General features: G+C 44.8%; 1 protein-coding gene across 3 annotated transcripts in view; it reads left to right on the top strand.

The window, feature by feature from the left end:
- The window catches only part of Wdr19 (WD repeat domain 19), a 92198-nt gene that overhangs the window by 40579 nt on the left and 39583 nt on the right, over positions 1-12036 (top strand). For all 3 annotated transcript variants that reach the window (XM_045161677.1, XM_045161675.1, XM_045161676.1), the window contains 5 exons: positions 211-320; positions 5250-5307; positions 10408-10548; positions 10796-10878; positions 11500-11583. In XM_045161677.1, coding sequence (XP_045017612.1) covers positions 211-320; positions 5250-5307; positions 10408-10548; positions 10796-10878; positions 11500-11583 — 476 coding nt within the window. The remainder of the gene's footprint in view (positions 1-210; positions 321-5249; positions 5308-10407; positions 10549-10795; positions 10879-11499; positions 11584-12036) is intronic.

Raw genomic sequence — 12036 nt, 5'->3', positions numbered from 1 at the left:
TGTGCAGTAGGATGTCTCTGTCATCCTAGAAGCTGAGGAAAGAGGATTTGGTGAGTGTTCAAGGCCTGCCTACATTACATAGCAAGACTATCTAAGAGAGGGAGGGAGGCCGGGAGGACAGGGAGGGTCCAGAAGAGAGAAGAAAACAGAAGAGGAGAAAAGAAAAATCACGCTGCTCTTATATAATGAAGGTCTTTGTTTTCCTCATAGATGAGGAGGGATTTGCAACATTGGGACAGTGCTCTACAGCTGGCAAAACGCCTGGCCCCAGATCAGATTCCATTTATATCAAAAGAATATGCTATCCAGCTTGAATTCACGTAAGCCCTTATCATTGTGCGTTGTAATCAGTAGCTAATGGATGCATATCTTCAATCCTAAACTGTTGTTCATTATAAGGCCCTTCTTTAATAATTGTTTTTAGGGAGGAAAAAAAATCTGAATTAATTATACATCCAGATAATGTGTTATCTAGCTAATGATATACATTTGTCCACTTTAATTTTTTTTTTAATTTTTATTAACATTTTCCATGACACTTTAATTTTTAGCATCAAAATCCCATTACATTTCTATAACAGCAGAAAACTCTTTTTTTTTTTTTTTTTGAGGTAGGGTCTCACTCTGGTCCAGGCTGGCCTGGAATTGGCTATGTAGTCTCAGGGTGGCCTTGAACTCTTGGTGATCCTCTTACCTCTGTCTCCTGAGTGCTGGGATTAAAGGCATGCGCCACCATGCCTGGCTTTTTTTTTTTTTTAATGGGAGAGAGAACTGGTGTGTCAGGGCCTCCAGACACGTGTCTCCTTGTGCTCATGTGTCCTTGTGCATCTGGCTTATGTGGGATCTGGGGAGTCGAACCTGTGTCCTTAACTTTGCAGGCAAGTGCCTTAACCACTAAGCCATCTCTCTAGCCCAAGTAGAGCAGAAAGCCTTTCATGTGTGGTAAAAGCACTGCAGTTCATAACTTGCAGTAGTCTCGAATCTGAGCTGAGGTGTTTCAGGAAGCGTTTTAGGTGGTACGTGGCATGAAGTCATGCACGGTAGAAACTGCTCCTGTTACATGTTCAGAACCCAAGCTTCAGTGAAGTCACGTGGTGTGACACAGAAGAGCTCTTCCAGAAGCACCTCAGATTCAGCACACATTTGATTTTGAGTTGATTTGTGATTTTCTGTTGCAACCTGTTGCAGTCAGGTTCTCATTGCTGACAGAAAATACCCAATCAAAGCCGGGTGTGGTGGTGCATGCCTTTAATCCCAGCCTGTGGGAGGCTGAGGTAGGAGGATCACCATGAGTTCTAGGCTACGCTGAGACTGCATAGCAAATTCCAGGTCAGCCTGGGCTAGAGTGAGATGTTACCTTGAAACCCCCCGCCAAAAAAAAAAACCCAACCAAAAACAGCTTATGGGGAAAAACAGGGGTCGTTTTGGTTGGGAAAAACAATGACATGAGCAGAGGGTAGACATCACCTTTTTTTTTTAAATTTTTATTTATTTATTTATTTATTTATTAGAGAGAGACAGACAGAAAGAGGCAGAGAGAAAGAGAGAGAGAATGGGTGCGACAGGGCCTCCATTCAGTGCAAACGAACTCCAGATGCATGCGCCGCCTTGTGCATCTGGCTAACGTGGGTCCTGGGGAATCGAGCCTCGAACCGGGGTCCTTAGGCTTCACAGGCCAAGCGCTTAACTGCTAAGCCACCTCTCCAGCCCTAGACGTCACCTTTTGACCAACATCAGATTGATAGCAACAGGAGAGTGTGCCAAACACTGGCAAGAGGACACTGGCTATAACACCCATAAGCCCGCCCCCAACCATCCACTGCCTCCAGGAGGTGTTAATTCCCAAATCTCCATCAGCTGGGAACCTAGCATTCAGAGCACCTAAGTTTATGGGGGTCACCTGAATCAAACCACCACACCACCTTTTCCTGTTGCCAGATTTTTTGTGACTTACACATGGAGTGAAAACCCAGTTGAAAAAGGTAGGTTCTGGGCTGGAGAGATGGCTTAGCGGTTAAGCGCTTGCCTGTGAAGCCTAAGGACCCCGGTTCGAGGCTCGGTTCCCCAGGTCCCACGTTAGCCAGATGCACAAGGGGGCGCACGCATCTGGAGTTCATTTGCAGAGGCTGGAAGCCCTGGTGCACCCATTCTTTCTCTCTCCCTCTATCTGTCTTTCTCTCTGTGTCTGTCGCTCTCAAATAAAATAAATTAAATAAAAAACTTAAAAAAAAAAAAAAAGGTAGGTTCTGGGCTGGAGGGATGGTTTAGCGACTACGGTGCTTGCCTGAAAAATCCAAAGGACCTCGGTTTGATTCCCCAGACCCCATGTAAGCCAGGTGCCCAAGGTGGTCCATGCATCTGGAGTTCGTTTGAATGCCCATTCTCTCTCTCTCCAATAAATAAAAATAAACCAGGCATGTTGTCACAAACCTTTAATCCCAGCACTCTGGAGGTGAATTCAAGGCCACTCTGAGACTACATAGTGAATTCCAGATCAGCCTGGGCTAGAGCGAAACCCTACCTCAAAAAAATAAAGAAAAATCAAATAAAGTTTAAATTTTTTTTTAAAAAAAAGCTAGATTCTAGATAATTTTCAATCATGGATAGGGTATATATTATATCTTATGATGTCCTGGATCTTTTTTGTTTTGTTTTGTTTTTTGAGGTAGGATTAAAGGCATGTGCCACCACACCCGGCTTCTATGTCCTGGATCTTAAAGGGACTCCAATACTATGCGATAGATGCATTCTGCAGCCTGGGGCATGACTGGGAGATGGTGGAACTTTTAGTAGGTGACTCCTGCCAGGAGGAAGTTGGGTCATTGATGTTATGCTCTGAGAGGGTTGTTGGGCCCCTGGACCTCTCCTCTCCTCTGCCGCTTGGCCAGCACGAAGTGAGCAGCTTTGCTCCACCATCTACACCCTGTCGTGAGGCTCTGCTTCACCACAGGCCCCAAGTGATGGGGCCGCGTGGCCCTGGACTGAGAACTACAACCCACGACCCAAAATAAAACTGTCCCTCCTTGAACTGTGTTGTCTCAGGCAGCTGAGTGCACTCACACAGCCACGGCACGGGTGATCCCCTTGGTGAGAGAAAGAGCTGGGGATCTGGGAGGGCTCAGCAGTTAAGGTGCTTGCCTACAGACTAAGAGTCAGAGCCCTCCACATTGTAATAGCCCACATGTTCTTCCACATCTGCCCTAAGTCAACGTTCATGCTTAGAAACATTGGACATTTGGGGAGAGGAATAAGTTTTTATAGTCATGTGATTATCATTTTTTTTTAAATTTTTATTTATTTATTTGAGAGCGACAGATACAGAGAGAAAGACAGATAGAGAGAGAGAGAGAATGGGCGCGCCAGGGCTTCCAGCCACTGCAAACGAACTCCAGACGCATGCGCCCCCTTGTGCATCTGGCTAACGTGGGACCTGGGGAACCAAGCCTCGAACCGGGGTCCTTAGGCTTCACAGGCAAGCACTTAACCGCTAAGCCATCTCTCCAGCCCATGTGATTATCATTTTATGCCCTACTAGAAAAACTGAACTAGAGGTAGCTGATAAAATTGACTGTAGTTCTCTGCAAATACCTGGCCTATCACACTGTAAGTAATTTAGGATGCAGCATAGTCCAGCTTAATATTTTTAAATTTTGTTTTTTTGCACATGTGTACGTTTGTTGCATGCACACAACTGTGCCAGGGCCTCGTACCACTGCAAATGAATGCCAAATACTTGTGATGACCTTTTATTTATTTTTAAAATATATTTTATTTATTTATTTATTTGAGAGAAAGAAAGAGGGAGAGAGAGAATAGGTGTGCCAGGACATCTAGCTACTGCAAACAGACTCCAGACTCATGGGCCTCCTTGTGCATCTGGCTTACGTGGGTCCTGGAGAGTCTAACCGGGATCCTTTGGCTGCAGGCAAACGCCTTTAACTGCTAAGCCACCTCTCCAGCCCCCACCCCCTTTTTATTTTTAATTGAGGTAGGGTCTCACTCTAGCCCAGGCTGACCTGGAATCCACAATGTAGTCTCAGGGTGGCTTGAACTCACATTGCTCCTCCTACCTCTGCCTCCGGAGTGCTGGGATTAAAGATGTGTTCCACCATGCCAGTAAAAACTTTTTATGTCCAGTTTAAGTGGGTGGCTGGGGAATTGAATCCCTGCCAACAGGCTTTACAAGTGAATGTCTTTAACCACTGAGTCATTCCTAGCCCCATGGTTCAACTTTTTTTTTTTTTTTTTTTTTTTTTTTGCTTTTTGCTTTTTTCCCAAGTAGGGTCTCACTCTAGCCAGGCTGACCTGGAATTCACTCTGTAGTCCCAGGCTGGCCTCAAACTCACAGTGATCCTCCTACCACTGCCCCCTGAGTGCTGAGATTAAAGGCGTGCACCACCATGCCCGGCTAATTTTACTTTTTTTTTTTTTTTTTTTTTTTGGTTTTTTTTGAGGTAGGGTTTCATTCTAGCCCAGGCTGACCTGGAATTAACTATGTAGTCTCAGGGTAGCCTCAAACTCCTGACGATCCTCCTACCTTTGCCTCCCGAGTGCTGGGATTAAAGGTGTGTGCCGGGCTGGAGAGATGACTTAGCGGTTAAGCACTTGCCTGTGAAGCCTAAGAACCCCGGTTCGAGGCTCACTTCCCCAGGTCCCACATTAGCCAGATGCACAAGGGGGTGCATGCGTCTGGAGTTCGTTTGCAGAGGCTGGAAGCCCTGGCGCACCCATTCTCTCTCTTCCTCTGTCTTTCTCTCTGTGTCTGTCGCTCTCAAATAAATAAATAAAAAAATTTTAAAAACAAATGTTAAAATTGCTGGGCGTGGTGGCACACGCCTTTAATATATATTTAAAAAAATTTTTAATTTATTTATTTGAGAGCGATAGACACAGAGAGAAAGACAGATAGAGGGAGAGAGAGAGAGAGGATGGGCGCGCCAGGGCTTCCAGCCTCTGCAAACGAACTCCAGACGCGTGTGCCTCCTTGTGCATCTGGCTAACGTGGGACCTGGGGAACCGAGCCTCGAACCGGGGTCCTTAGGTTTCACAGGCAAGCGCTTAACCGCTAAGCCATCTCTCCAGCCCAATTTTAACATTTTTAAGTAGCAGAGTTACAAGGCATGCTTGCTCTGGTGCAGCGCATTCCATTTTCATAAGCAACAGTGGCAGAGACGATCTTTCAAGTGTTGTGTATGTAACTAAAATACCTAAGTATGAAGAATCAAAATTCACTGTGATTTTTCTTTCAGGGGTGATTATGTGAATGCCCTGGCTCATTATGAGAAAGGAATAACTGGTACCAATAAGGTAACCATACATAAATATGCCTTTCCCTACTCCTCCATAGGTTTCTTTTCAGTTTCATTTTTAAAACCGTGATCTTATTTGCATTGTATTATTCAATATCTAGTAGGTGAAGCTTAGTTTTCATTTTATTAACAACTTTTTAAGAATAATCTTAGACCGCTTAAAATATTTTATTTTATTTTATTTTTGGTTTTTCGAGGTAGGGTCTCACTCTGGCCCAGGCTGACCTGGAATTCACTATGTAGTCTAAAGGGGGCCTCAAACTCATGGTGATCCTCCTACCTCTGCCTCCTGAGTGCTGGGATTAAAGGCATGCGCCACCACACCTGGCTTCGCTTAAAATATTTTAAACTTTGAAAACTGAAGATGATAATATGTTATCCACCTGAAAAAAGTTTTTGATTGCATCTTAAATATGCATCTAATTAAGATTGAAAGTAAAATTTAAGAAAATTATTTGTTTGAGAGAGAGAGAGAGAAAGAGGCTAAGATAGAGAGAATGGATGTGCCAAGGTGTCTAACCACTGCAAATGAACTCCAGATGCCTGCACCACATTGTACATCTGGTTTTATGTGGGTACTGGGGAATTGAACATGGGTCCTTTGGCTTTTCAGGCAAGCACCTTAGCCACAAGGCCTTCTTTTCAGCCCCTGAAAGTGGGAAGAAAAGAAAAAAGTTTATGAGAGAGAGAGCCAGGCATGGTAGTGCATGACTCTAATCCCAGCACTTAGGAGGCACCCTGAGACTACATGGTGAATTTCAGATCAGCCTGGGCTAGAATGAAACCCTATCTCAAAAAAACAGAAAAAACAAAAAAAAAAAGCAGGAGAGAGAATTGGCATGCCAGGGCCTCTAGCCATTGCAGTCGAACTCCAGACACATGCATCACCTTGTGTCCATGTGTTACCTTGTACGTGTGGCTTACATGGGTTCTAGGGAGTCAAACCTGGGTCCTTAGGCTTTGCAGGCAAGTGCTTTAACCAACTCTGAAAGTGAAATTGTTTAACTCTTTCAGTTTATAATCCATACACTTTAGTAGAAGTATGAATGGGAAAATTATGGTATATCCAGACAGTGTTCTGTTAAAATATTATAACAAAAAAAGTCCCATTAAAATACAACTGGGAAGGGCTAGAAGGATTGCTCAGTGGTTAAAGATGCTTGCTTAAAAGGCCTGGTGGCCCAAGTTCAAATCCCCAGTACCCACATAGAGCCAGATGGACAAAATGGCACATACATCTGGAGTTTGTTTACAGTGGCAAGAGACCCTGGCATGCCCATACTTACACTCTCTCTGTCTGCCTCTTTCTCTGTTTGTCTGTCTTGCTCAAATAAATAAATACAAACTTTTTTTTTTAATTTATTTATTTGAGAGCGACAGACACAGAGAGAAAGGCAGATAGAGAGAGAGAGAGAATGGGCGCGCCAGGGCTTCCAGCCTCTGCAAACAAACTCCAGACGCGTGCGCCCCCTTGTGCATCTGGCTAACGTGGGACCTGGGGAACCGAGCCTCGAACCGGGGTCCTTAGGCTTCACAGGCAAGCGCTTAACCGCTAAGCCATCTCTCCAGCCCAATACAAACTTTTTAAAATAGGGCTAAAGGGCTGGAGAGATGGCCTAGCAGTTAAGCACTTGCCTGTGAAGCTTAAGGACCCCAGTTCGAGGCTCCCCAGGACCCACATTAGCCAGATGCACAAAGGAGCACACGTGTCTGGAGTTCGTTTGCAGTGGCTGGAGGTCCTGTGGCGCATCCATTCTCTCTGCCTCTTTCTCTCTCTATGGCTCTCAAATAAATAAAAATAAACACAAAAGTAAAAAAAAAAATTTTTTTTTAATAATAAAAATAGGGTTAAGGAGATGGCTTAGTGGATGAGAGCACTTCCTACACAAGCATGGGGACCTAAGTTCAATCCCCAGCACTGACGTGAGCAGAAATGGGAGCATTGCTGGGGCTCCCTAGTGAGCCAGGCTCACCAGAAATAAATGAAAAGGGGAAACTCCAGGTTCAGTGAGAGACTCCCTCAGGAAACTAAGGCACAAGATTGATAAGCAGGACACCTGAAGTCTTTCTCTGGCCTCCATATCATGCGCACGGGGCATGCACATGTGCATACACAAGTGCATACACTGCATCAACACACACCACACATACTACACACATACCACACATACTACACACCCACCACACATACTACACACACACCAAAGCAGTAATAAAATTAAAAATGAAATGATTAAAATAGACTCAATATGTATTGACTTGGAAAGGCCATAAGCCTGGACTACATACTGAGTTCAAGGTTAGCCAGAGCTACATAGATAGACTCTGTCTTGAAAGGAAGGAAAGAGAGAGAGAGAAAGAAGAAAAGGACGTATTACAGTAAGCTTCACATTGTTCTCAGAAAGGACCCAACCGAAAGCATCCTGTGGGAGGAAAGGATTTATTTTGGCTTACAGACTCGAGGGTAAGCTCCATGATGGCAGGAAAAAACTATGGCATGAGCAGAGGGTAGACATCACCTCTGCCACAACAGGTGGACAACAGCATCAGGAGAGTGTGCCAGACCCTGGCAGGGGGAAACTGGCTATAATACCCATAAGCCTGCCCCCAACAGTACACTGCCTCCAGGAAGTTTAATTCCCAAATTGCCATCAGCTAGAGACCTAACATTCAGAACACCCAAGTTTATGGGGAACACCTGAATCAAACCACCACATTCTGTCCCCGACCGCACAAACTGATAACTATCCATGATGTCAAATGCAATTGTATTCATTCCCATGTTAAAAATCCCCATAGTTGGGGCTGGAGAGATGGCTTAGCAATTAAGGCACTTCCCTGCAAAGCCAAAGGACCCAGGTTTGATTCCCCAGGACCCACATAAAGCCAGATGCACAAAGTGGCTCATGTGTTTGGAGTTCATTTGTAGTTGCTGAAGGCCCAGGCATGCCCATTCTCTCTATCTGCCTTTCTCCCTCTCTCTCTCAAACAATTCAAATAAAGTTTAAAAAATTGTTTAAAAAAAAATCCCCATTTGGGGCTGGAGAGATGGCTTAGTGGTTAAGCACTTGCCTGTGAAGCCTAAGGACCCCGGTTCGAGGCTCGGTTCCCCAGGTCCCACGTTAGCCAGATGCACAAGGGGGCGCACGCGTCTGGAGTTCGTTTGCAGAGGCTGGAGGCCCTGGCGCGCCCATTCTCTCTCTCTCCCTCTATCTGTCTTTCTCTCTGTGTCTGTCGCTCTCAAATAAATAAATAAAAACTTTAAAAAAAAATCCCCATAGTTTTTATCAATCCCAATAATGTTTAAACATCCCCATAGTCCAAGGTCTTTTAACTGAGCCATAATGCCAGTAATAATAATAATCACAGAGAACAAACATTTATACTGCAAAAGATGGCATTGGGCATAACAAGGAAAAATTGAACCAATACAGTATATATTTATTGTTTTCTTTTTTGAGAGACAGAGGCAGATAGAGAGGAAATGGGCATGCCAGGACCTGTAGCCACTGCAGTCTCCAAACACATATGCCCTCATGTGCATCTGGCTTTATGTAGCCACTGAGAAACTGAACGTGGGTCCTTGGGCTTCACAGGCAAGCACCTTAACTAGTAAGCCATCTCTAGCCCCTTTTCTGTATTTCTTATACTCCATAGTACTAGGTGGGCTTCCAGTTTTTTAATCCAGTAAGCCAGTGGGGAATAAAGCAGACTTTGAAGAACAGAACATGCCTTCAGCACTCAGGCCCCTTCAAAAGTCTACATGCTTCCTGTTGCCCCAATGCAGGTTAGCTTGCCCAGTCTCAATGGTCATAATCTCTCATATAATTGCAGCTGAATGGGCAGCAGTTTCGGCTCTAAGATTTCATTTTTTTCTGTGCCATATCCCTCTATTCACACCAGTCCATTCCTACGCAAAGCAACCCTGCACAAGTTCTCAGGACATGGGCATAATAGCAAGGCTCTCACACAAACTGCTTCTAGCCCAGTCTAGGCAAAGTTCTTTCTCATACTCACAAGCCAAACCTCACAGTCCATAGTTCTTACTGCATTCAGGTCTTTCAACTCTGACCAAAATAGTACATCAAGCTGTACTTACAGCACTGCAAGGCATCTCGTAGGTCAAGGTTTCATATCCTTCTACATTCCTCCTTCAAGTCAGTCCCAAAGGCCAGAAGCCACACAGTCAGGTGTCTAGCAGCCATGACAACACTTCTCAGTCCCAATTTTACTGTTGCGGTTAGCTTTGCATTACTGGCAGAAAACACCCAACCAAGAGTAGCTTTTGGGAGGATAGGGTTTATTTTGGCTTACAGACTTGAGGGGAAGCTTCATGATGACAGGGAAAAATGGTGGAATGATCAGAGCATAGACATCACCTCCTGACCAACATCAGGTGGACAACAGCACCAGGAGAGTGTGCCAAGGGGACTGGCACATACACTGGCAAGGGGAAGCTGGCTATAACACCCATAAACCCACCCCCAATGATACACCGCCTCCAAGCAGCGTTAATTCCCAAATCTCCACCAGCTGGGAACCTAGCATTCAGAACACTAAGGTTATGGGGAACATCTAAATCAAACCAGCACGGGAAGGGAGGGAGGAAGGGAAGAAGAAAGGGAGAGGCGAGGTGGAGGGTCTTTAGTTGTCTTTCTTTAATAAATAAAGCAATTCTAAGTAAAATTGTATTTAATCATACCTAGTATAGAAATCTTCAGTTTAATAAATACATTCCCCAGGTGTGGTGACGCATGCCTTTAATCCCAGCACTCAGGAGGCAGAGGTGGGAGGATCGCCATGAGTTTGAGGCCACCATGGGCCTGGGACTACATAGTGAGCTCCAGGTCAGCCTGATCTAGAGTGATATCCTACCTTGTAAATGATCTCCCCTCAATTTGTTAAAGATCTAAACCTTTGAAGAAAAATAACAATTGGAACTTTATATTTGCTGGTTTAATATACATATGTGTGTCATTTCCAAATTGTGAGGCTTGCTTGAAAAGGTAAACAAAGGTAATCCCTAACCTGTGGCCTGGCTGAAGGCCATGTGTCTAGTTGGGGTCCCATGTGTTAGCATTGCCTTGTGTCATTGCAGGAGCATGATGAGGTGTGCCTGGCTGGAGTGGCCCAGATGTCCATCAGAATGGGAGACATACGCAGGGGAGCTAACCAAGCCCTCAAGCACCCCAGTAGGGTGCTTAAAAGAGATTGTGGAGCCATATTGGAAAATATGAAGGTACTCTTTTCTCCTCACAAATATTCATATTAGCCGAGTATGGTGGTGCACACCTTTAATCCCGGCACTTGGGAGGCAGAGGTAGGAGGATCGCCATTGAGTTCGATGCCACCCTGAGACTACATACTGAATTCCAGGTCAGTCTGGGCTAGAGAGTGAGACCCTACCTCAAAAAACGACAACAATAACAAAAATGCACGTGGTCTTACCTCAGATTTAATATTTTCATAATCCCATGTTGTTTTAGCAATTTTCAGAAGCAGCCCAACTGTATGAAAAAGGCCTGTACTACGACAAAGCCGCATCTGTGTACATCCGCTGTAAGAATTGGTAAGGGCCGCCCAGTGTTTGTTTCCAAGCAGTTTTCCAAAGCAGCACGTCTGCGCCTCCTTGCCCCTCTTCCTCTCTGTCCCGCCTGTTCCCCCACCTGGGCCTGCTGCCTCCTGTTTGCACCTCACATCCCAGTTCACATCAGCAGCCCCTGAAGAATGACACCTTATCTTGGTTTACGTGGATTTATGGGGCTGGGGAGATGGCTCAATGGTTAAAAGTGCTTGCTTACAAAGCCTGCTGGCCCAGGTTCAATTCCCCAGCCACCCACTTAAAGCCAGACAGGCGTTCCTGTGCAGCAGCAAGAGACACTGGCATGCATGCATGCATGCACACAATCACACACACACAAAAAAAAATGGAGTTAAGTTTTTGGGGGAAATCCCTAATAAGATTGAATAACTAGGAAAATTAACAAACAAAAACTCTGTTGTTCCAAAAAATGTTGATGAACTAACTTTCAACTTCCCACCCTGGGGTGTAAAAGGGGTGTCAGGAGAAAAGGCAGTCTTGGAGGCAAGATGTTTGAAAGGCTGCGATATACGTGTTTGGACTCCTGAAAGCCAGCACTTCGTTGCCGGGAACATGAAGCTAATAGTGTTCTTGAATCTACCTTTCTAGGGCAAAAGTGGGCGAGCTCCTGCCTCACGTTTCCTCTCCGAAGATCCACTTGCAATATGCCAAAGCCAAAGAGGCAGATGGAAGGTTTGTGTCATTCCTCAGATCCATACAGTGTAATGTATGTTTGGTAAATTAGCCGTGTGCGTATGTGGCTAATACCCATCTGAGAGATGCAAAACAGAGAAAGACAGAGGTCTTTATCTACTCCTCACCGGCCTGAAACCTAGACTTGAACATCTTTCTGTATCACAGACATCGGCTTCTGTTATGTGTTCACATATAGCCTCCTATTTCTTTTCATTTGAGAGTTAAATACTGAAGGTTGAAATTTTTGCATAATATAGCATGTGAATAGAGTTAAGTGTTTATCACTTTATTAAAGAAGAAGCCTTAGGTATGCAGAATGAATAAAAAGTAATAACAGGGCTAGAGAGATGGCTTGGTGGTTTAGGCATTTGCCTGCAGAGCCTAAGGATCCAGGTTCAATTCCCCAGTTCCCAGGTAAACCAGATACACAAGGTGTCACATGTAGAGTTC

This window comes from Jaculus jaculus, chromosome 11 (genome assembly GCF_020740685.1).
Source record: "Jaculus jaculus isolate mJacJac1 chromosome 11, mJacJac1.mat.Y.cur, whole genome shotgun sequence".
NCBI classification, from domain to species: domain Eukaryota; kingdom Metazoa; phylum Chordata; class Mammalia; order Rodentia; family Dipodidae; genus Jaculus; species Jaculus jaculus.
The sequence above is the reverse complement of the archived record's forward strand: the minus strand, read 5'-3'. Positions and strand labels throughout refer to the sequence as shown.